At 34.7% G+C, this 23,977-nt stretch overlaps 2 protein-coding genes across 2 annotated transcripts; both read right to left on the minus strand.

The window, feature by feature from the left end:
* Window positions 1-3,660: 3,660 nt before the first annotated feature.
* On the minus strand, window positions 3,661-18,932 carry LOC119645100 (microtubule-associated serine/threonine-protein kinase 3; the record flags this gene model as incomplete). Its single annotated transcript, XM_038045004.1, has 13 exons — window positions 18,818-18,932; window positions 12,276-12,950; window positions 11,658-12,220; window positions 10,957-11,603; window positions 9,623-10,895; window positions 9,158-9,554; window positions 8,716-9,095; window positions 7,930-8,659; window positions 7,278-7,870; window positions 6,896-7,220; window positions 6,479-6,832; window positions 5,834-6,400; window positions 3,661-4,007 (listed from the first exon to the last, which is right to left on the minus strand). Coding segments are annotated over exons 2-13 (6,783 nt in total), but the record flags the coding sequence as incomplete, so codon positions are not given.
* Window positions 18,933-19,411: 479 nt separating this feature from the next.
* LOC119645101 (DCN1-like protein) lies at window positions 19,412-21,300 on the minus strand. Its single transcript, XM_038045005.1, has 3 exons — window positions 21,107-21,300; window positions 20,167-20,751; window positions 19,412-20,098 (listed from the first exon to the last, which is right to left on the minus strand). Exons 1-3 carry the CDS (start codon window positions 21,107-21,109, stop codon window positions 19,787-19,789), a joined length of 900 nt encoding a protein of 299 aa, XP_037900933.1. The 5' UTR covers window positions 21,110-21,300; the 3' UTR covers window positions 19,412-19,786.
* Window positions 21,301-23,977: the final 2,677 nt, after the last annotated feature.

Genomic DNA, 23,977 nt, shown 5'->3' on the forward strand with positions numbered 1-23,977 from the left:
TGAGCTGATAGAAATCATAGCATAGCTAATAGTATATAATATCTCGTGTATCATTCTACTAGGTCTCAATAGATGGCGCTATAGGCTACCCTCCATATTATTGCACAGATTGTAGCTAAATTTACATATCGTGTTTATTAAGGCTCTATAAATAAACCAAAGTTCGTTTGTCGAAAAATTATATAATGAATTTCTGCTTTAAATGTTTCGGTGGAAAATGATGCGAGCTTTGCGGAATTACATTCACATATGAACATTTCACATTTATTTATTCTCGATGGCCGGAAAAATTATTATAGTTTAATAAATAATAAACAATTTGACAGATTCATCATATGATTAATATGTACCTACAATCTATACTGATTTATTATACGAAAAAAAATTACCGAATATCAAAAATGATCAAATGTATTGGATCACAAAGTCGTAAAGCTTGGACAACAACGAAATATGCGAGAATATCAAAAATCTCAAGTGAATGAAAAACATTGAGGTGCACACAATTGCCACTGAGCAGCAACGTACATAACGAAATGAATGAAATGAAAGATCGATCGCGTTTGCGTGCCTATGAAAATGAAAGTGATGAGCGTGAAGTCAACATTAAAAAATGCATTGTTTTTGTTTGGCTGTCTGAAACGAAGTTCAACGAGTCTACTAGTATTTCAATTACAAACCTTTTTGTATATAATTTCAACCATATAGTTGTTGGGACTAGATCTGGAAAAAGAACTTTAGTTTAACTTCTTTGAACTGTTCAGATTTGATTAAAACGAATTACGAAACTTAGATTGTCCCATTGTTTGGAAAAACAAAAATAGTAGTAGTAGTAATAGTAGTAGTAGTAGTAGTAGTAGTAGTAGTGCCAAAATGTTAAAAACATTAGGCAGATTAGATTAGATTGATCAAAGTATGGCTGAAAATAAATAGTAATTGCCCCTTTTGCTACTACTCGATCGATGTTATCCTCGACGACTAGCTACACTGCTAGATACATTAGAGTTTGGAGTTGGAGAATGAAAGGTAAACAACAAAACAAAAATATTACTTCGTGCACTTATTGCTAATATAAATCCTGAATAAGATTCAGTTAGATCCTTTGTTATAAAAATACTATAAAAATGTGTATGTTAAAATGTATTTATTTTTTTTATTTTTTTTTATTAAAACAATGGATCAGCTATTACTTAAAATTTGCGAAAATTTTGAGTTTCGTAGTACGTTCTTGTTTTAAAAGATGTTCTGAAAATTTAATTTTTTTCTTTCTGTCCATCAGAGATATATCAAATTTGCCCAAATTGATGCATTGGCCGCCAGTGGCGATTTAATGATAATAAATTTCAAAACATTTATGTTTGTATATATTGATGTATTCGCATTGTTAACATTTTTTCACGTTTTAACTTGTTGATCTCATTTCTTTTCTAAGTATAAAATTAAATTCTTCTTAAGCGAAATTTATCATAGTTTTTTTAAGAGATGTATGTATATTATCTTTCCTAAAATTTCTTTCTTTTGTTTTTTTTTTTCATACTTGTCACTTTCAATTTGCAAGTTTCGAAAAGTCATTATATTGTACACTTGTTTTACTTCCTTAAATACCGACTGCAATAAGTGATGCATCAATTTTTAGTTAAAAATCAAAGCAAGTCGTTTAATTACGAAACCTTAACTCGGCAAGAAAGGTTTTTCTTAATCGCAGTCCTCATTAGTTCACTTTTATTCCGAAACAACAAAATTTGCAAAGCTTGGGCCAGATTAAATTAAACTGAGATTACCGCACTATTCGCGTTCAAGATGGAATTTAACAGATTTGATAGAAAATGTTACGCAACAATCCAAAAACGGTTGGAAATTTTTGATATTGCCTCTAAGACGCATACAGTTTTCCTACCTACATTTCACCATAAATATCATTTCAATAATCCACCGTAGGCATCAATAACGCGATTCTTAAATTTCGGATTTTGAAAAAATGTTCATAAGACATTTACGATTCATTGTGTGAAATTAATTTTGAACATCCATAAGTATATTTCCTCCAGACGTTTTAGCTCCATTCCTTTAAAATTATCCTTCTCGTTCAAATTATTCAAATCGCAAAGATTAAAATGGAAAGTTAATGTTAATGTTTGACGTAGGTATTGTAAGACGAATCTTTGATATTGACTTCAATTATATTATAGTTAAGAACATTTCAACGTTTCGTCAGTCAGTCTGTCAATCTATTGAAAATATTTTTAAAAAACTTTTGCCCACACATGGTCATAACGTTTATGCAATAGCCTTTGCGAGGTGCGAAGTAAAAGTAATTACGCCATAATAAAAACCTATGAAGTTTTCCAATTTATCCGAAATCTATAATTATGCATCAGTTTGAGCATAGCCCAATTGTAATTACGAATCGCTTCATATCTGACAATAACTTTTATTTGCTAGCAATAATGTGTACTGAACTACCTATGATATATCATCCATGAGATGTGTAGACAATTATAGAAAACTTTCGTCAAAGATAAAATTTATTTAAGCAAGCATACAAGACGTGAGTCATGTTTATCATTAAAATTCTCAGAATGTTAGGACAGATGACTCTGTTGTTTCCTATGAAAGCAAGGCGGCATGTAGATCGAATAAGGTTTGAATTATATTTTGGCCAATTATAGACGTTAGATGTGTAGATGTGAATCGGCGAATTGCGCTTAAAGTTTGCGAAAAGCACTGCACTGCAACCCTTGAATGAAGGTATGCAGCCCGCCAAAACGCTACTGCACGAAACGACAATCGTTATTGTTAGATAGAACAATCCGAGCAAATAAAAAAGTCGAAACATTGTAGCCGGCCGTTATAGTCAATAACTAAATACACATGTCAAATTTCAACGTCTTATCTTCTTATCTCGGTATTTGCGATTTGTAGAATTGTAATCAAAAAAAAAAAAAAAATTGTCGTACAGGTTTTGTGGGTAAAAATAGTATGTGTCTACACAGTGAGAATTTAAGACAATAATACATTCACATACTTAAATAAGTTGTTTTAATTTTAGAGAATTTATTAACAAATTTGCCGAAAAATGCAGACAACTCTATGGGTTAAAGACGAGCAACAAGAATATGATTTTATTTCTATTTTCTTACTTGATTTGTCTCCAATAGTTTAGTTAATAAGCGAGTTTTGTTTTTATATAGTTACATCTAAGATATAATTAAAGTTATGGCAAAAAATTTCATTTCCTTTTTAACATACGTTTTCTCAATATTTATGTTTTGTTTTGTGTTGTTTTGTTTTTTTTTTTTTTTTTTTTTTATAAACAAACTATTACTAACTAAAAAACACAATTATAATAGTATAAACACCAAATGATTTTTTGTTTTTGTTTTTTTTTTTTTCTTTAGAAGAAACAAACAATAAAGGAGAAATATATCTGCTTAGCACAAACACTTGATTTCTTTCGGAAATATTTTTCTCGAATTTTTCTCTTCCCTTGTGCAAATATCGGTTATATTAACACCATACATATTTTTATTTTCTTTTTTGTTTTGTTGTTGTTGTTGTTGTGGTGGTGGTGGTGGTGGTGGTGGTGGTAGTAGTAGTAGTAGTAGAAGAACAAGAAGAAGAAGACGAAACAGAAATATTTGTTGTTGCTGCGGCAATTGTTGTTGCTGTTGTTGTTGTTGTTGTTGTTGTTGTTGTTGTTGTTGCTGCTGCTGCTGTTATTATTGTTGCTGTTATTGTTGTTGTTGGTGGTGCTACAGTTAATAGTGTAGTTTTTGTCGTATTGAAGGTTATCGGGTCTTCGGTTGTAATAACAGTTTGTTTTCTAATTGGTGTTCCAGGTTTTCCAACTACTCTTAAGGTGTTGAGTGTGTTGATAGGAGAATTTTTAACCATTGTTTTATAGCTAACATCAAAGCATTTATTTGCTGTATTGTCCATTGATACTTTATCAGCACTTACACTAATATGAAACATGGCGATTTTACTGGATTTTACAGTTGCGTTTGCTTCAAATATTCAGATGCGTAATAATTTAAGATATCAGATTTGAAATTGTGAAATAACAAAAAAAATTTGTATAAAGCAGTTAAAAAGATTTATATTCTTTTAAAATAGAAACATCTATAATAAACAAATACTTATATCTTTCATGTGCATTGTCAATAATCGATCTATTTATTCAGAAAGAGTAACGTATTACAGACTTAAATATTTCTCATTATGAAAGTGTATTTTTGATGATAACTCTTCCCTTTTTTTCCCTCGCTCTCTCTCTCTCTCTCTCTCTCTCTATTTCTCGCTCTCTCTCTCTCTCTCTCTCTCTCCATCTAATGCTTTAAGGAAAGTCAGACGTTGTTCAACTTTTACATTCATTTTATATGTACGAATGGTATTGGCGAATATTGTATGGGGCGCTGATGGACTCTCCACACCCCCCCTGACTTACTTTTTCAGAGCTTTTTTAATTACGTGACCATTAGATAAAAAGCATATCAGCAGCTTTTCAATTATAACTAGGAATACTTGAGATTTTTTGAGTAATTCCAGCCGTTCTGAAATTCTCAATAGAAAAGATATGACCATATATTGGCAAATTGCTTGAGCTAATAGAAAAATTCGTACAACGCTGACGAAAAAATTACTTTTGCTAACATTTTTTATATAATTGGGAGTGTGCGAGATAACGTGAAGACATTTTAGTATATCTTTATTATTAAAATAAATCGGCTCTGCTCTTAACATATTACATTACCACTGCTACAACTAATTTTCCTATACGCGCGTGCAATTTTAATATGAAAACGCGCAGCTAGCGTGCTATGCTGCTTGTACATTTCTTAACGGATTATGCCATATGATATCGGACAAAGCACACTTTTGCCGTATGATGATCGATATTTTTTTTCACTTTTCCTCGAATTCAATGAGAAAAGTAATCTTTCTGGCAAACAGCGTCTCTTCGTCATATTTTAAAAACAAAAAAAAATTACGTTTGCTGAGATCACGTATACGATGGCACGGAATCTTAAAGGTAGTAGTTGAATCGTAAAGTTCTCCCTTGTAAATTTCTTCAAATTAATACATACACTCCCAACATGTTAAAAACTTAAAAAGATCATTTAAACATCATTTAAAATGAAAAACTTTATGTAATAAAAAATGAAAAAATTATTTTTTAAATGTTGAAGTGCGTAAAAAATCCGCAATTAATTTATGAATATGCTTATTCTGTCTTCCTATGTCTATTTAAGATCATGTGCTTTTATTTATTGCCAATAAATTTGACGTTGGATGATAATTTTGTAATATCTACTACCTATCGATGCTATTACGGAAAATATTTAGAGTATTGATAGATGTTTAATGCAAGTATTTTCAATTTTTATACATAATTTATTATAAAAAATGCACAAAAAATATATATATATATATATATTATGTTCGACATTTTCACAAATTAAACAAAAGGAGAAAAAAAAAAAAAAACTTGTGTCTGCTTGCAAGCACATTTATATAAAAATGAATTACTGTTTCTTTATGCTAAATAAAGTATTCTGCCTGCCCTAGTATTTTATTTATTAAAAACAATATAGCAAGCAACTCGAGTGGTAAAAATAAATTGTAGTTGACACATATACAAAATTCGCATAAGCACGAATATGATTGTCAGACTTAGATTTATACTTCAATATCATTCATTCTATTAGCACAACAAATATATAGAAAATATATATAATTATGAAAAATTTATGTATGTATTATGTTAGTTAATTTGTACAATTCTTGGAAATTTAGTTTGTTTTTTTTATTTGTTCTTGATTTTGTTACTTACTGGTTTCATTACGTTTGGTTTTATATAGACCATCACCACCGCCGCCTGCACCTTTTGAAAGTGCATTTATTTTCTTCTCTATTTTCTTGACTGACAAATCGGTGAATTCGCATTTAGCGCTATTCATAGATTCGACATCTTGTTCATCGATAGTTTGCATAAAACCTGACGTAGAGTCGGTGATGCTAGTTGGCGAGTCTTTTTCTTCAGCTATACGTGGCAACATTTCACCAGGCAAGGTAATACCCGAAGAAGTAACCACTACTTGATTAGATTGTCCCACTTCGCAAGAGACGATCGTATTATCATCTGCGCAAACTACATTAGCATTATCACATCCATCCAATGCACGTGTACTCGAACCTTGCGATTGTGATATTTGTTGAGGCGAATTCTGTAAAGAGCCAATCGCCGGTAGAGTGGCAGACGGTCCATTTGATGTATTGGAAGTAGTGATTGGTCGCCAAACACCGCCAATTACGCGTTGCTGCTGTTTAATCGGTGGTGAACAACAGAGCGGTGATATTAAAGTACATTTGGATTCAGCACTGCGTGGATGTAAACGATCTGGTGAAAGAGCACGACGCAATAAAGGTGAACTAGGTTCAGATGATTTTGTGCGTACAAAAGTTGTTTTTTTGCTACCTGCCGTTACAGTTTGCACCACTGGCAGCGACCCGCCAGGACTATATGATTGAGTAGTATTCGAAGCGCCCGGCTGATGTCCGATAAGAGGGAAAGCTAAAGGTGATGGGGAACGGGTAGGGGAGGAGGGTAAAGGAGATGGTGAAGGCGTGCGAGCTAGCGGCGACAACGGAATATGACCCACCGATTTGCGCCTATTAGGCAAAGGAGCAGACGCGCTACTATGTAATGACTTGACGCTGCTACCAGTAGGACAGATGGCATTGCTGCCACTACAACCGGTATGCAGTTTATGTTTCAAGCCATGAAGTGTAGAAGGCCGTTGATAAAGTTGAGGTACCGAAGTGGGGGATACTAAAAAACGGGCAAAAAAATGATCTAGGTAATCGAATCATTCTCAATTAAGGCGTATATTACCCATAACTGCAACTGGTCCTACAGTCGTAGGTGCTGCTTGTACGGAACCGGCTATGGGCAAAAGTACAGCATTGGAAGTGTTGCCGAAACCTTGGTTGCTGTTGGCTGTTATGGCATTTATGCAACCGGTTGGTGTGTTCGCAGACGATGAAGAAGGAGAAGTAGATTGCGATGAAGTAGTTGCCGATTGACAACAACTACTGCTGTGATATGATGAATCCATGGATGAAAGATTTCTTGAGGCTATAGCGGCGACAATAACACTGCCACTAGAGACAGCGGCTATAGCTGAAGGTGTAGTGGGAGAGCCAATACCAGCAGCAATCTAAATAATATTTTCGTTTAGAAAAAAACTTTTCATACTCTATTGCCCTTGACACACCTGTTGTATTTCAGCTGAAGCTCTTTTGGTACTGATACGTCGAAACAGGGACGTTTTCCGTTTCTTGTCATGTTCTTTTTTCGTTTGTTTTTTTTGCCGATTAACACCCTTTTTTGCTAATTTGCTTTGCATCAAATCACGTTTACGACCTCCACTTTGTATGCTAGTATGCTCCAAGGGCGTGGCCCTTAAAGTGACATGTTCTCCTCCGCTTAATAATAACTGCAATACTTGAGTGTGAAATAGACCCTGCACTGTTTCTCCATTTACGTGTGTTATCAAATCAGCTGGTCTTAGACCAGCCTCAAAAGCGGGGCTGCCTTCATCCACCGCCATCACCAAATGATGCATTGTGTAGAAATCTGTATCGCCATAATAAACACGTATAGTGTGCACGGTGAACCCAAAGCCTCGAGGACCTCTTCTAATGATTATAGGCGGTTTCAAATTAGTAACAAGCGGTGAAAGCTCACGACAAGGCGACGTGTCTCTAGACGAAGCAGTACTCGAGCCACCACCGCCATTACCACTACCAGGAGATTGTATATCAGCTGTAATATTACACAATTGTTGCGCCAATTGTGCATTATCGACTAAAAGTAGATGAAGCGGATAAAAAATTGGAAGATGAAAAAAAATAAATAAATCATACTCGCTGTTGATGTTAAAGACAAGCCCAAAGCTGAGGCAGATTTAACAATTGAAGACCGCGAACGATGATTTTTCAAACCAAGATGACTGTCCATTGATTTTTGCTGTTGCAAAGCCAAAGGTGACTGTTCACGCGTATTCTCATTAGACGACGAACCGCCACTAATGGTTTCATCTTCTATGGAAACTGAGAACCGTGGTAATATGTCCCGAGCACAAACGCCTTTTCGTTTGCGTGCTATTTGCGGTGAAAAATCATCGCTATCGGTCTGAGATGATTCCGGTGTGCTACGCGCCGTCAAAACACTGCTGCTAGCTACTGCCAGTGATTTATGAGTGTCAGACAACTTACGATGATCGGTGGTTGGAGTCGTTATTGTAGTCTTTATACAACTAACGACAGATACTAGAGTAGCTGCATCATCCACAGCGCCAGTTGGTTCAACCATACAGGTTTTTGTTGTAACTGCTGGCGGTGTGGCTGGTGCCTTTATAGCAGCTGTTGTGCTTACTGGCATACTGTAGTAGTGGCTTCTTTCTTCTACTTTAAGCAACTGTCCATCTGTTGTAACTTTTTCTTTAGAAATCGGTTTTGTTTGATTCGACGATTGCAAAAACTGTTGATTAAGCGTACATAGGTCGTTGTCATTGCTAAAAGCCATATTATTCAACAAATCAGGGAAGTAGTCTGTGTCTGGCGTAGAAGGTACTTTCAGACAACAAGTAGAATGCTATGGATATTAAATACGAATTATAAAAACGCTAAAGTGTTGAAAAGCAAATATACCTCAATTTTTCTTAATTGCGGTGTATTCAATAGCTTATTAACCATTTGCTGATGTGAAGTTGAAGATGGAGAAATTTTTGGACATTTCACTACAGTATTACAGGTATTTGTCGTCGACGTTATACTCTCCGATACCAACGCTCTCGTGGTCACTCCACTTGTGGTTAAAGTGGTAGGAGATACAGTCGACGTTATTAAGCCGGTAGAGCTGTTAGCTATTGAAACTGTATTTATGGAGGTTGTGCTAATTGCGCGAGACCACGAATAATGTTGCTTGCGATACTGAGGCGTATAAGAAGAAAATGAACCAAATACTGGTATGTCGTCAGTGTCATCCGTGTCGTCTCCAGCTAGATCATGATTGTAACGATCCATTCGAGCTACAAATAAGAGGCGTTTAATTAATACAAATCGAACGAGTTAAAAGTTAAAGGAAAGTTACTATCAAAATAGCTGGTATCATCTTCATTAGCTAGCTGTGGCACAAATTCTGCCTTTTGCCTCAATAAAGAATTCCAATCCAAGCCATCAAAATAAAAGTGTTCTTTCACTTCGTTAGCTCCGCCGTGAGTACCTAAGCGATCTCGCGGATTTTGTTGCAACAATTGAGTAATCAAATCTTTAGCTTCGGGTTGCACAGGCCAATCGTCATTATCAGGCCATTCAATGTCATCGTTAACAGTATGGGCAAATAACTCTTCGGCAGTGTCGCCGAAAAACGGGACACACCCGATCAAGAATTCATACAAAATTATGCCCATAGACCACCAATCTACTGGTTTGCCATAACCTTGACGTAAAATTACTTCAGGCGCTATATATTCAGGTGTTCCATAGACCTTTAAAAGAAAAAAATGAATAGATGAACGAATTCTGTGCACTTATTAGTACTTATGGTTTTTTTTACCTGTTTATCTGAAAATTGCCTAGTTTCTGAATCAATATAACCCTCATAAAGATTCGTAGCTAACGACATCAAACCCATTTTGGATAGACCAAAGTCTGTTAATTTGATGTGACCCAAGGCCGTTATAAGTAGATTATCCGGTTTTAAATCACGATGAACGATCCCATAACTATGCAAATATTCAACTGCAAGAACTGTTTCGGCGAAATAAAAACGAGCCATATCAGCTGGCAACGGACCTATATTCTTTAATAGCGTAGCACAATCGCCCCCCTCTACATATTCCATTACTAAACATAAATGCTTTTTAGTTTCAAACGAACAATACATGCTCACAACAAATGGATTATCGGCAAAAGATAAGATATCCCGTTCAGCAAATACCTGTTCAACTTGATTACGTAAAATGAGATTGTTTTTATTGATTTTCTTCATAGCGAAACGTTGACGTGTAGTTTTATGTTTTACCAAATAAACGGCACCATAAGCACCGTTCGAAATTAATTTCACTATGTCAAAATCATGTTCACTGGGTATAGGCTGTTGCGGTTGCTGGGGTGATACGGAAGGTAATGGGGTCTGCTGTATATGTAGTTGCTTCTGCCGTTCGTTTCCCGCTAATTGATGCTCTGCATTCTGAGCTTTTAAAGCAGCTGCAAAAGAAGGTATTTCGCTCGTGGCCACTGGTGTTTGTGGCGGTTGGGTAGGCATAGGCGGATGGGGCGTACTTGTACCGCTTCTAGCCAAGAAATTAATTTCAGCGTTCGGATTCAGCGTTGCTGAAACACACGTCAAAGGCGAGCTTAGCAATAATGAACACGGTGTATCAGAATCATTTAATAAACCACTATTATCGTTGAACGTTGAGGAGCCTTTTTCGTCGCACACTTCGCGCGTCTCTTTTGCTTCTTGCTGCATTTCTGCTATGGGATCGCGATTTAATCCTAGCTTATGAATTATATACTGCGGTATGTCGGCTTTAATTCCTTGTATTGCTTTGGCTTGACCTTCAGCAACTTCCAGCAGATTGTAAAACTCTTCAGGATCAAACTCTAAACACTCTAACAATCTGGCCGGACGTGAAATGATCAAAAGCAGCTTCTTAATAACGCCGGCTAACTCAACAGCAGCATCCGGTGATTTCTCTTTAGTTTCCAAAAGCAAACGTTCCAAATTTTCGCTCATTTCATAAAAATAACGTGATGTTATTAATTTAGCTTCTGACTTATTTAAGCAATCACGAGCCATCTCCAAAACCTGATGGTGGACGAATCTAAGGGAAAACAAAATTGACGAAAATACTTTCACTTGATTTTCATTTCACTCAAATTTACCTTACTATTGGCTGAGAATCTCTAAAACTGTTACAAGCTGCGCTTTTATTTTCATTGATAAAATGTTTTAAACGCTCCTCCATTTGCTGAGTGGCTTTTGGGAAACGTTCTTTATACAAAGTATTCATCATCGCAATTTCGTTATCTAAAGCAGGCGAACGCGACGGAGATGACAGCGATCGAGAACGCGGCCTATGGATGGGCGATATACGATCATTATTACTACTTGAATTGCCACTTTCTTTGTTGTTGCCACTGTTTCCCCCGCAAACCAAACTAACCTCAACGCAGCAATTGGGACATGATTTCTGTTGTATGGGTGTATGATGATGCAAATGATTATGCGTTTGAGCTGGCACATGCTTCAGTTGTTTTGGGCTAGCCTGTCCATGGACGGTTGGTTTATTCGTTGTTGTTGCAATTGTGCCTGGTTTTATTGCAATATTAGATGCGGCCAATAACAAAGCGCAATGTTTCACACAGTGAGGACGATTTGTGATAGCAGTCACCGCTTTTTGCTGTTGTTGCATATGTTCGACACAGCAATTTATTACCTTATTCGTAACTTCGCCATGTAGTATTGTCAGCTCTTCATTGGTGGGTAAATTAGGAAGTTGATGCAAAGCCTCTTGACTGGAGCATTGACTCTGCGAGAGAAACTCAAGTTAAATGTAATTTTAATGAGAATTTCAAAAACGAACCGATAAATTTGAGCTTCCAGGTGTGGTGCCGTAACCTGAAGAAGGTAGTGATGCTACCGACCAACGTCGACCATCTCCCTTACAACTGGCTATGCGTTTAATGGGGGCAAAGGCGAACTGCATGGGGGAATTTATGCATGGACTGTCAAGTGGACTGGCTGAATAAGGCGAATGCGAACGCGAATTGCCCGCAGCAGCCGCAGCAACAGCAGCAACTCCTGTAACCAAGCTAAGGCGATGGTGCGCCACACCGCTGGACGAACTGCTGCCGCGCATAACTACACCATACAAATGATGCTTTCCAATACCAAGCCCAGCGCAACTTCCCGAGCGTGATATATTATGAGATCCTGCATTAGCAGCCATATGACCGCTGCTATTAGTTGAAGGAGTTAAACCGGACGTTTGAGCGTTGCAAGATGACGAGGATGGTGACTGTGTGAGATTGTGCAACGCCGGGGCCAAACATAAACTTGATTCTCGCTCACGAAATGAACTGCCCGTTAAGCAAGGAGCCGACTTACCCAAGGAAGTGTTACGCAGACGTACCAAATTAGACGAATCTAGAACGGAGATAAATTTGAAGCAAATGAATTTATCATCCTCCTACCGACCTACCATTACTCGCGGCGCGCAAAGAATACGAATGCTGATGGTAGGAAATTTTCCGTAACAGAGCACCGTAACCCCGTGCTGGCAAAGATATTGAGCTGGCCGTTAAACCACCCGAGGAGGATTTCGTTATGTTTAAATTACGCAAAATCGACTGAGATGATGACACTGATGAATCATGTTTTGGTGAGCACGCTAAAATATCCAAGCCTGAGGAAGATTTCGTAGTGTTATCATTAGTAATTGTGTTAACACCACCACTACAAACGCTACCGCCGCTTTTAGTACTATCCAAATCCTGATCTGAATCATCAAATATTAGAACGCGTGCCGAGTAACTAGATTGGGGACGTAAACGTGTTAATGAACCTGTATTTATGTGCCGTGCCGCTACGGGACTATTTGAGGCTGAATTCGATCTGTGAATTTTTCTATCCGCTTGCTTAAAATTGCCATTACTATTAGCGAGATTTACTGATCCGGTAGTATCGTCAAAAACGTTGCTTGTGTCGCTATCAAAAAGGCCACTCAGTTCTCCTAAAGTTACAGATTCTGTTGTAGCAACATCCTTATGATGCTGCTTTTGAGGCGTGGAAGTGGATATTTTATTCATTTTCTATGTATTAGTCATCTATGGTAAGTACAAAACAGATTTTTGTCACATTATAACGTTTGCAGCTCCTGAAAATACGTCGAAAAGAAATACTTAAATATTTATTTTTAAGTCAATGCATGACAACAACTTATATTTTCATATTATCTACGTATGTTAGATTCTATTTAGTGGCCATTGCACAATATGCTATGCGTAGCTGTCTTCAGCGGAATTAAAGTATCGGTTAGGAGTTCTGCAGTCCTATTTCAAAGAAATAATCTCCCTTCAAAACAAAATTATGAGCATTAGTCCAAACGATTATGCACATACAGACATCGAGGATTTATGCGACATTTTCTAAATCACACTTTGGAGTCCTAGTTTCCACAAATAGGCTGCCTCGTCTTGAATTGGCCAGTTGTAGTCTACAGTAGAGTGACTGCAAAAATTTTATATTGTCGTTTACTCAAACTACCGTCCGTGAGCATTGACTTCCGTATAGCGAGAAGTTCAAATATCTGGTAAACTGTCTCCACGGCGTTGGAAACAGTAAAGGCGTTTCAAATAAGTAATGGAAACTAACATAAGGCTTTTGAAAGACTCAAAGCTCGTTGCATCAACAATAGCACCTCATGAAAAATATTACAATCTGCCTAATGTTCCCAAATCTAATTCCTAAATCCAATTAAAAAGTCTTGTCGATAACGCCTTTTCACTTTATAACTCGCTAAAATCCCGAACGTCATCCACCGACATAATCAATGCCATGCTGGTTTAGATTGTTATGAAAAAGTTGATATTAAAGCTAGGAAAAAAATCGAAAGATTTTTTGGATTTCAATGAGTTGCGTAGCTGGGGTCAGTATTCAAAAGTTCTCGCATGTAGATGCCGGTATTTGGAATCCGAAAAGATAATCCATTTGCTCATTAGTGCTGAACAATAAAAATTATCAACAAAAATTACGGTGCTCTACATATATACTCTCCAGGGAGTATGAAGCCAATATGAACTTGGAACGGGGTTTCGAAAATTGAAGAATTTGATACTGGTTTAACACAAATGACACCAGAAAAACAAGCGTGTGAAACAGTTTTTCGAAACACTTCTCCTCAAGAATCTTCGGGTAGGACTATTGTAAAATTAACTTTTAAACAATATTTTGATTTCCTAAGTCTATCGCAAAATATGGCTTTACGATGATTTGCCGCCCAAGAACGACGACTGGAGGGAAATGTCGACTTGAAAATAAAGTACGCGGCTTTTATGACGGAATATGAAGATTCTAAGCGCATGAGTTTGGTGCAAAAGCCTAAGTTAGCCTAAGAGTGTCATTACACATCCGTCACCATTTTGTGTTTATGAGCCCAATAGTAGTTCTAGAAAACTTTAAGTTGTTTTTGACGCCTCCTGTCGAACGTCATCACCGATGTAATTAAATGCTGTCTTAACGGCTCGCCCTACAATCCGTTTTCGATTATACCATTCCGCATAGTGTCGCCCATTAAAATGAAAATCATTGTTAAGCCAGCCAAGGCTCGTCTCAACTGGCCTCTCGCTAATATTCGTCTGGTCTATGAAAAAGTTGTCACAACTCTAATCGAAATCGAGACGATCTTACATTCAAGGCCAATCTCACCGCTCTCATCTAACTCTATTGAGCTTGAGGCAATTATCCTTGCCAATTTCGTAATCGACAATGCATTGCGATCTCGCCCTGAACGTAATTTTCGTCCAAGAAATATAACCAATCTGGCATATTGGACTCAAGTAAGTGCCGGAAAACAATACTTTTGGAAAAAATGGTCGCACGAATACCCTAACGAATTTCAAGCAGAAAATAAGTGAACTAACTTGAGTCCCAATATTGCTGTTGGTGCTTTAATCTTGATACATCAAGACATCACTCCATAGAATCAGCAGACTCGGAGTTGCTAATTTTAAAACTATGAACCATGGTGTCATACGTCGACTTATTGAGAAACTCGCTTTATTAGTAATTTGAAAGCATTCATTCAATCGAGCCAGTATGTCAAGTCACCGTGTAACAATAACTGATATTTTTATATTATCTTTGTATGTTTGTATGATTCTATATTTCACAACCTAGTGGTTATTGCACAAATTGCTGTGCGTAGCCTACTGTGCATGTATGTTCCGTTTTGTCTGCTTGTATCGATCAAAGCAGAGACGTAACGAAGCGTACACGCACAGCCAATTTTGTTTTGCTTGCCTTCTTTTGTTTATAGTTTTAGGGAGAATAACTGATTGTTTTTTGAAACGTTAATGAGCATACATCGCAAACTCATCTCTCAGTTCTCGATTTACTCTTTCTTTCTCTGTGCAATTTATCGCTTTCTACACGGCCCAAACATTTGAACAAATCACATCAAACTAGATGGTTTAACATTTATTTATTATTTGCACACATACCAGCATAGGTATGTCGACATCGATAAAACTCGTACGAGATCTTTCAATATTGAAGCATAATATGCAAAACATTGCGTTTAAGAGTAAAAACCATGTTTCCAAACATCATTCCATCAAATCAAAATTTTAAGCGTACCTGCCCATCTATACAACATATGTTTGCATTTTCATTAGCCTCAAGCACTTAAGAAATACCTTCTTACTCATCAACCAACTATTATTAGTATGCGTTTGAAAATTGATGTCAGTTACAAGAATTTTTTCCCACTTATCAGGGAAAGATAGCGAACAATATGTTTACAAACGCAGCGGTAAAATACGGACGCATTAGATTTGGAGTTTTGTTTACAACCGCCAAAAATACGCATTGGAATCCCCGCAAAGTATGCACAAGTATGCTTGGTACGTGGTGATAGCTGCAAACCAAGTTTGAAAACGATCGCGACACGGTCCCAATAGAAAAAACTTGCAATTCAGTGCAAGGACGGACGCGCTACGGCGCCGAACACACGGATATTAAAATAGAAGTTGACGTATATATTCCTCAGGCCATCTGAACTGTCTTGTGAAAGATGTTCCCTCTGAGCAACTGGCATAACAAAGTGCTTTAGAATTACTTTATATTGGCTTAGGGTGACGAGCGTTAAAGATTTTCTCCAAGATGAACATAACTTTTTATTTTGCTTTATATATAAAGCTACATATTACATATGCATATCAATAGTTACGCTGTATAATGTGTATACATATGTTCTCAATGTAGTTTGGCTACTTATTTGGTAAGACCCAAAAGCACATCTTGTAGTTTCCGTTAATATTTGTTCGAAAATTACACAAAAAAAGACGAGAAATGATGTGTATTTGAAAGATAGATGAATTTATCCTACCATTCACACTCATACCAATTGCACATTTAATTGCCAAGTAATGGGCTGTAGTCGAACTCCGGAAAATATCGTTTTAATACAAAAATATTTTAGTTCCATTAGGAAAAGAACCAGAACGCTTAACACGACACAAACTACCTTCATTGTCAATGCAAAAATAAACTCGTATCGTGTATCGTGCATACATTCGTTAATCAGGCGATTGTTTGTTTACACAAATATTTATTATCAATGTTGATTGATTCATATTTGTCAAAGTAAAATGGTAAAAGAATTTGTAGAAATGAATGGTTTCTGGATGGAAAATAAATTAAAAAAACCGATCAACAATGAAAAGGCGTTTCTCAAATTAGGATCCAAAGACTGAAAGTATAGCTTAGCAACAATTCGTAACCACTAAGTGCTGTTACGATGCGGGATGAAGTATTAAAATATATTTAAGGGAAAATGTTTGCTCCTTGCACTAACGAATATTTTAAAAATAGCTAATCTCATCGCTCGATCAAATTTAATAGTAGTTAATTTAAACTATTAAAACATAAATTATAGTTTTGTGTGTATAAATAATCAATTAACAACCATTTCCACACAAATTGGAAAACAAATTTTTATTTATTTAATATCGAGGCAAATAAGGATTGGCAATAATTGACTTGTTTACGCTATTCATTGATGACTTAACTTCATGCGTGAGCGCACTCTAGAGATCCTTTAAAGATTATTCACCAAATAATCGCAAAAATTTTCTTCACATCTTACGTTCATGTAATGAATGAATTATTGGACTACTACGTGAATTTTACAAGTTTTAATCGCAAAAAGCTATGCAACCAAATGAACTTGTCTATGGGCGATTCCAATTCAAATATGACATGTAGCTAAAAACTTTATTTATTTATTTTGGTAACATTGCACAAAAGTAGATATTCGTGCAATACAAGAAAAAGTGCACCAACATCAAAGGCCATCGTCTCAACTTGATTATCGATATCTATTTCTTAATCAGTTCATTTTAATGACTCAGTTTCGTCTGGACGATATGCGCATACTGTTACTGTAATCTATGTATACATATTTGTTGAAAGTGTAAAAATTAGATATTCAAGAAGCTGCACATGCATATGCACATATGCAAATACTTTAACGTTTAATGCTTTAAAGAAAATGTTTTTAGAACTTTAGAATTTGCATGAAGCCGTTTACTTCTTCTATGGTTAAAATTAAAGTATCGTCTAACTAAATTTATGCTATATTTGCTATTCCAAAAGCCTTAATATAAAATTTTGGACCCATTTTCTTGAAATTAAGCAAAATTTTTTCTATCCAAATCAATTATATACAATATCAAGCAAGAAAGTAGAAGTCGATAACGCGATCGTCATGGCGATCCTACCTAACACGTAAATAACTCTTTATAGGCTAAGTCTATTTGGCAATTGTGAACAAAATATTATAATTAACCATAAGTCTGTTTGTGCTTTGTGATTTCGCAGCCACCATCGGACGCAGTTGAAAGGCCTTTTTCTTCTAAAATTCTCTTTTAAACGAACCCAAAACTCTTTACAAAACTATAAGAAATAGATTTTCATTTTGAAAGCTTCATCAAAACTATTCTTATCAAGCGTGGCACTTGCTTGTTTTGTCTTCGTGGGAGAGAACAAGAACGCGTCAATACACATAAAAACTATTCATCGTAAGGTCGCATAGACTACATGTCTAAAAAGAATACTTTTCTCAGACTTGATGAAAAATTATCTTTAAAGTTAGCCAAACAAAATGATTTAAAAAAGTAAATAAGTGGGTTTTGCGTCCCATCATGTGTTAAAGTTACGTTATTTAGATGCATGTCGTTTGTATACTTTTGCATATATTAAATAAAATTTATTACTGTGACCGAATCGCTCTACGACGACTGTGGCTTCTTTATGTTTTTTTCTTCTCAAGGGATTTTGTTAGTAGAGTGAGCATTTCATTACCTAGATATTTTTAAAATCTAATAATCATATAGTCACTACGTAAGAAAGCCCACCTCAGACTGCGACGTATATATTCATATGAGCATACTTTCATCTTAGTGCTCGTGCTACCAATAACAATATAAATACAGCACCTTGGTCAACAACAATTACATTTAATCTCCATACATAACAGAAACGAACACAAATAACAAATATACATATATTATATATTAAACATACGCAGTTCGTTTTATGCCCATATGTGCATAACTTGTGCATAAGCATCTACTTAGCTAGCCGTATGTATATAAAACGAAACAACAATCTATCTATTCAATTTAACACCCATTCAATAGGAGGTCCTTTGCTATTATTCTTGATGCATCTGGCGCATCTTCCGTACTCAAATACCTGTGGGAATTACATCCTTTAATTCTCTATTGATTACCCGAATACGCACGAAAATTATCGTACATTAAGACTCACGTTTACCAAAAAGCAATATAAGAAGCCATTACGAACTGTCGAATTTCTGGTATAAATATAATATATTATGTGGCTTTTAAACTTTTCCTTTTTCAATATATGCTTTAGAAATTTTTTCCATACACTCTTTTTTCTCTCTTCACACCGTTTTCTGTTTTTCACCTAAAATTTTTTGATTTTCATTTATCTTACATTTTCTTCGGTTTATAATAAATCCATTCAGTTTTTGCACAATTTCCGGAAAGATTTTCCCTAAAAAATAATAATGACTATTTATTTTTAATTTTCTTTAGTTCGTCGCGAAAGGTATCATGATTTTTTTTGCACTCATACACACATATATTTGACTCACATACATAAAATTTACGTTTCGATAGCAAAACAGACTGCACAGTGTTGCCAATTTAAAAGATTATATTTTATTTGCCCTTATGATTACCACAATGATAGAAGGATATGGATATCACATGTAGAAAATAACCCAGTTGAATTAATTCTTTAATGAAATTACTTTTCCATTTGGAATATTTCCAATATTAAATAAATCTAAATTTCTTCACATTTTTGTTATTTATGTAAAATGCATTCTATATTATTACAAAACGTACTACGAATAACAATTTTTCTTTCAGAAGTTTGCAATTAAATTACCTAAGCCAATTTTATAATTCAAATTAATTTTCTGTACAAATTTTAAACAAAACATAATTACAAAAATAGTTTAAAATTCGAAAATGCTTTATTTATATTTGAAACAAAGGAAAACGGAAAAGCGCTTAAAAGTAAAACGTTGCATGAAAAGTAAGTAGTTGTAAAAATATTAAACTGAAATAATTTTTTGTCATTTTTGTTACACATATCCAAAGATAATAATGATGCGCATATAACGTTGTTTTATACATTCAAAAGGGATTTTATGAATGCACTAAATCTGATGCATGCTTTTGGTTCTTAGCAAGTTGCTTCTCACAAATTATTACATTTATTACTAATAATATTTTTATATATTTATTTATGTGTATATGGTTTCACTCTCCTCGTTTTTATATTATTTGTAATTGTTTCCGCTTTCATTATTAATGTTACTTAGTTGCGCAGAGAATAAAAGTATTATTTATATATGTGTAGAAAAAGAACTTAATACAGTTTAAATAAACGTCGTTAGCCATAATTCATATTTGTACTGTGAGCTGATGATTGAAAGCTATTCGATATGTTCTTCTGTTGCTGTTGTTGTTGGGCTGATTGCTGTTGTTGTAGTGTCTGCGAAGGTGAAAGTGTCAAATTATTAGTCTGCAGGCAATTTTCAGATTGCAGCATTTGACGATTTTCTTGGCACCATTCAACAAAATCATCGATCAGCACTGGCCAAGCGCCTTCCGAGTCATAATTGGTCATATTATCATCAATATGGGTAGCAAAATCCAATAATAAATTCCAAGTATCTTTGGGTATGGAGCGTTTATGTTTTTCCTAAAAATAAAAAATAAGCGAATATGGAGATCACAGTATTTCCCATCCATTCTATTATAAATTCTTACCTTTAAAAATTTACACCACAGATCTAAAAATTTAAAACGATCACTTAATACAATCTGCCAATAAGCTATGGCCATGTCAAGATCAATGCCCTTTTGACCGGGATCCTTAGCATAATTGAAAGCGAATTGATAGAAATCTTTGAATTTTCCCAAATCAGTTAATTCCATTTCTAGTAGCGGTAATTTTGTTTTCAATTTTTCAATGCTGTCTACACCAAGCTCAAATAGACCATTCACAAATTCTTCGCGGGTAAATTCACATTGCACTTCGGCATGGAACTTCCAGGCTATTATTAGTACTAATTTTGAATCCGGAGTTAGTTCAAGATCATCAAGAAACCGTATAACACCCTCTGAGTTGATTTTTTGTATATCGCTTGGATCCCGATAACGCATAAACAGTTGTTCAATGCGCTTACGATCTAACTCCCGATAGTAATATTCAGGATTTTGAAAATAATTATCTCCTGCCAAATCCAATTTCCAGTCGTTCTGCTGCAAACAGTATATGGCTGTTTGCTCACCAGTTTGTGTTAGGGAGATGAATTTTTTTACCTTGTCTTTTTGTGTGGACTTCAGTTTATTCTATATTAGGGGTCGGATGAAAAATAAATGAACACATGTGTACACTAAACAGAACAAATATACACACATTCACAGGATATATATACATATATATTTATATGTCTATATGTATATATATACATATATATCTGCGTATATATATATATATATACATAAATATATATATATATCAGGTAGCCTATTGTTTTTTTTCATATATGTTTATGCACATATCAAAATGTGTGAGTTTATATATGTTACTTATTATTTTTACATATCCCGTGAATATTTTTTTATTTATCAACTTTCTATTTGGCTATGTCGATTTTTTGTGGTTGTTTTCTTTTTCCTTCTCATTTTTATGTAATTAACTTACCATTTTCAGTTTTGGCTGCACTCTCAAATTATCAACTCAAATAAAAAGTCCTGATTTTGTTATTTTTATAATAATTTTTGTTATTTTCCGTTTTCCTTTTTTATTTTAAATAAAAAAATCAAAATTGTTTTTTCCCCTAAAAATAATTTTCTCACTGGCCACACTCTCCCTCTCACTTAACTACGTTAGTAAATTTTTCTATTTTTTCCCGTAAATATTTCGTTGCTCTCGGTACTGTCAACTTCAGGTATGCAAGCAAAATATATAGTGACGTTTCCTTTAAAATCTCCTAACATAGTTGTATTTTTTTTCTTTTTTGTTGACATTGTATTTATAAAGGAAGCGAGCCTTTGACATACCAATGCGGCAGTTAATTCGAGAGAAATTTTTTATCTTAACGTGTGTTTAGTTTGACCAATATGCACAAACAAAAAAAGCAAATACAGAAAATACCTTTACTACGAATTTTTATTTGCCTTTAAATTTTATAATGTTTTGGACATTCATCAATTTTATAGACGATATATTTCATTTTCCAATGGAATAACCGGCCCACTTTTTTAACTTATTCAAACAAGTAAAGTGCTAAACACAATGCTCATTAACGCACGACGCATAGTGCAAAATCAATTGCGCATACAGCCTGCGTGCAATGCTAAAGCAAAATCACATTGTTAGCATCTGTTTATAAAATCGTTTATCGAGTAGTCCAAAATTAATAGAGAAAAATTTCTTTAAAATATAATTTTAGTTATTGCTGCTAAGTTCGGATTATAGCTAATAATATAATATTTGTAGTTAATTAGTAAAAATTTTAGCGACAAAAGTACACGAATAGCGACATTTTAATTATTTGAACTATGACGATAAAAATGATGTGGAAGCATTATCACTATCGTCGTAAATACGAAAAGTGACGCTGAGTAAAACTACTTATATAAAATCCGAAATGTTCATGGATGGCTTTTGAACATATGTATTTTATTGACATCAGGCAATTTAAAGTGAATGTTCGCAAGAATCTTGAAATATTTCATATTCTTCTAAATTTGACGAGGAAGATTTTAACGATATCTTCGTGCAATCTATATGTGTTAAGTGCAGATAGTTCATAACTCCTGCAAGTTTCTCATTTGTTATAATTGCAAATCAAAAGAACATTCACGTTGGGTTGTTTGCTTATGGGGAAAGTTTCAGATGCTTGCTCCTTTTTATTCGTCTTTGCTAAACAAGTCAGAGTGGGATGATTTTGAAAATATTTGGAGTCTTCCACACTGCTTAGATAGAAAATACATTATTATTATGCGTTCTTCTCATTCTGGTTCACAATATCATTGCCACAAAGCTAACTTTTTGCTACGCTGAAACATGACAAACATTTTATAATATATTTGTTCTTTCAGCCATGCATCCAATAGTTCTTCTAGCGATGCGAACTGGATTTTTACTGCAATTGACATTGAAGCATGCAGGTCGCAAAGTAATGGTGCCAAAATTGACTAGACCTGCCTGAAACTAAAATCATCAAGGGCGTTAATTAACCTAATAAGGACTTACTCTGGAATTCCGTTGGAACACGATATCCCGGTGAAGAAGGATAATTAAAAATGCGGTCGGCATTGGCGTCTCGTCTGAGAGTGCTATTAAGCCCCATCCACATGAATCCCAAAACCGCTGCAGCAATGGTAAAGGTCACAGTTGCCTTGTGGAAATGCATAATGGATCGTTACGTAAGGTGACAAGATAATCGGTAAATAACGTCAGCAGAAGTGTCTTTCAGCTTTGTGAAATTTTGAAGAATTATTTAAGCCAAATTGCGATTTAATGATAATGATGTTTATATAAATAAAAAATCACTGAAATATAAATGTAATGAAAGCATGAATTTTTTCTACGCTAAAGCAAAAATAAAGTACAGAATTAATTTATGATACAACAAAATATATCATTCATTTATAATGCAATAACAAAATATACTATATAATTATGATGGGAGAAAAAATAAGTATTTTTTGTTTTTAGCAATGTATTTTGTCTAGCATTATTTAATTTTTTTGTTCCTCACAACATATAAAACCATAAGATTTCGTATTGTTTTTATAAACACGTTAATGTGTATGTTATTTTTTTCGGCTGTCAAAAACAAGGCAAGGACAAATATTAAAAGTTTGCAAAAAGCTCGCGTTAATACTCACTACGCCGCAAGCTACATGTTCAACTGAATTCAAATACACATGATCAACTTTATTTTAACAGTTCGTGCGCCATACAAAACCGATAACGCAACTATTGTATTCAGGATTTGACCTCAATTGTTACATTCGTTACGAAGCGGTAGCTCGATTCATTGCAAAAAGGGTGGTATGAAAGATAACTTTCGTTCACAGCAAAACCAATTGTTGATAAACGTTTTTGCCTCAATCGCGTAACACTTTCCTCTCATTTTCGTTGCTATCATTCATACGTGAATGAAAAAGCAGTAAAAGGAGGAAATTTTTGTTTATGTTTAATTGTGGCGGCCCAAATTTGAAAAATAACAGCTAATTCTCCGCTTTGATAAATAAATAAACAAACCAACTAGTAATGGACGTATATTTTTTTTTATTTTTAGATGTATATTATTTACACACTTGATATATGCATATATTTATTTAGATTATGAAATTAATTAATTAACGAAATAAAAACAATAAAAAATTTACATTGAATATATTATTTCTTTTATGTTCTCCTAACCATAAAATCGAAATAAAAAAAATATTATCAGAAATGGTTATTAATATTACATTCAACGATATGGAACGGCCAGCTTGTACTCCACACGCTCATATAACACTATTGATTTAGTCGCGAACGAAAGTTAACTTCCAA

Source organism: Glossina fuscipes, unplaced genomic scaffold, assembly GCF_014805625.2.
Source record: "Glossina fuscipes isolate IAEA_lab_2018 unplaced genomic scaffold, Yale_Gfus_2 1, whole genome shotgun sequence".
NCBI lineage: Eukaryota > Metazoa > Arthropoda > Insecta > Diptera > Glossinidae > Glossina > Glossina fuscipes.

What these genes read in the sequence shown, in the direction of transcription:
- LOC119645101 (XM_038045005.1), bottom strand. An exon ending in TGTGGTGTAAATTTTTAAAG is followed by an intron (nt 20,099 to 20,166) that starts GTAAGAATTTAT and finishes TTTTATTTTTAG; the next exon opens with GAAAAACATAAACGCTCCAT.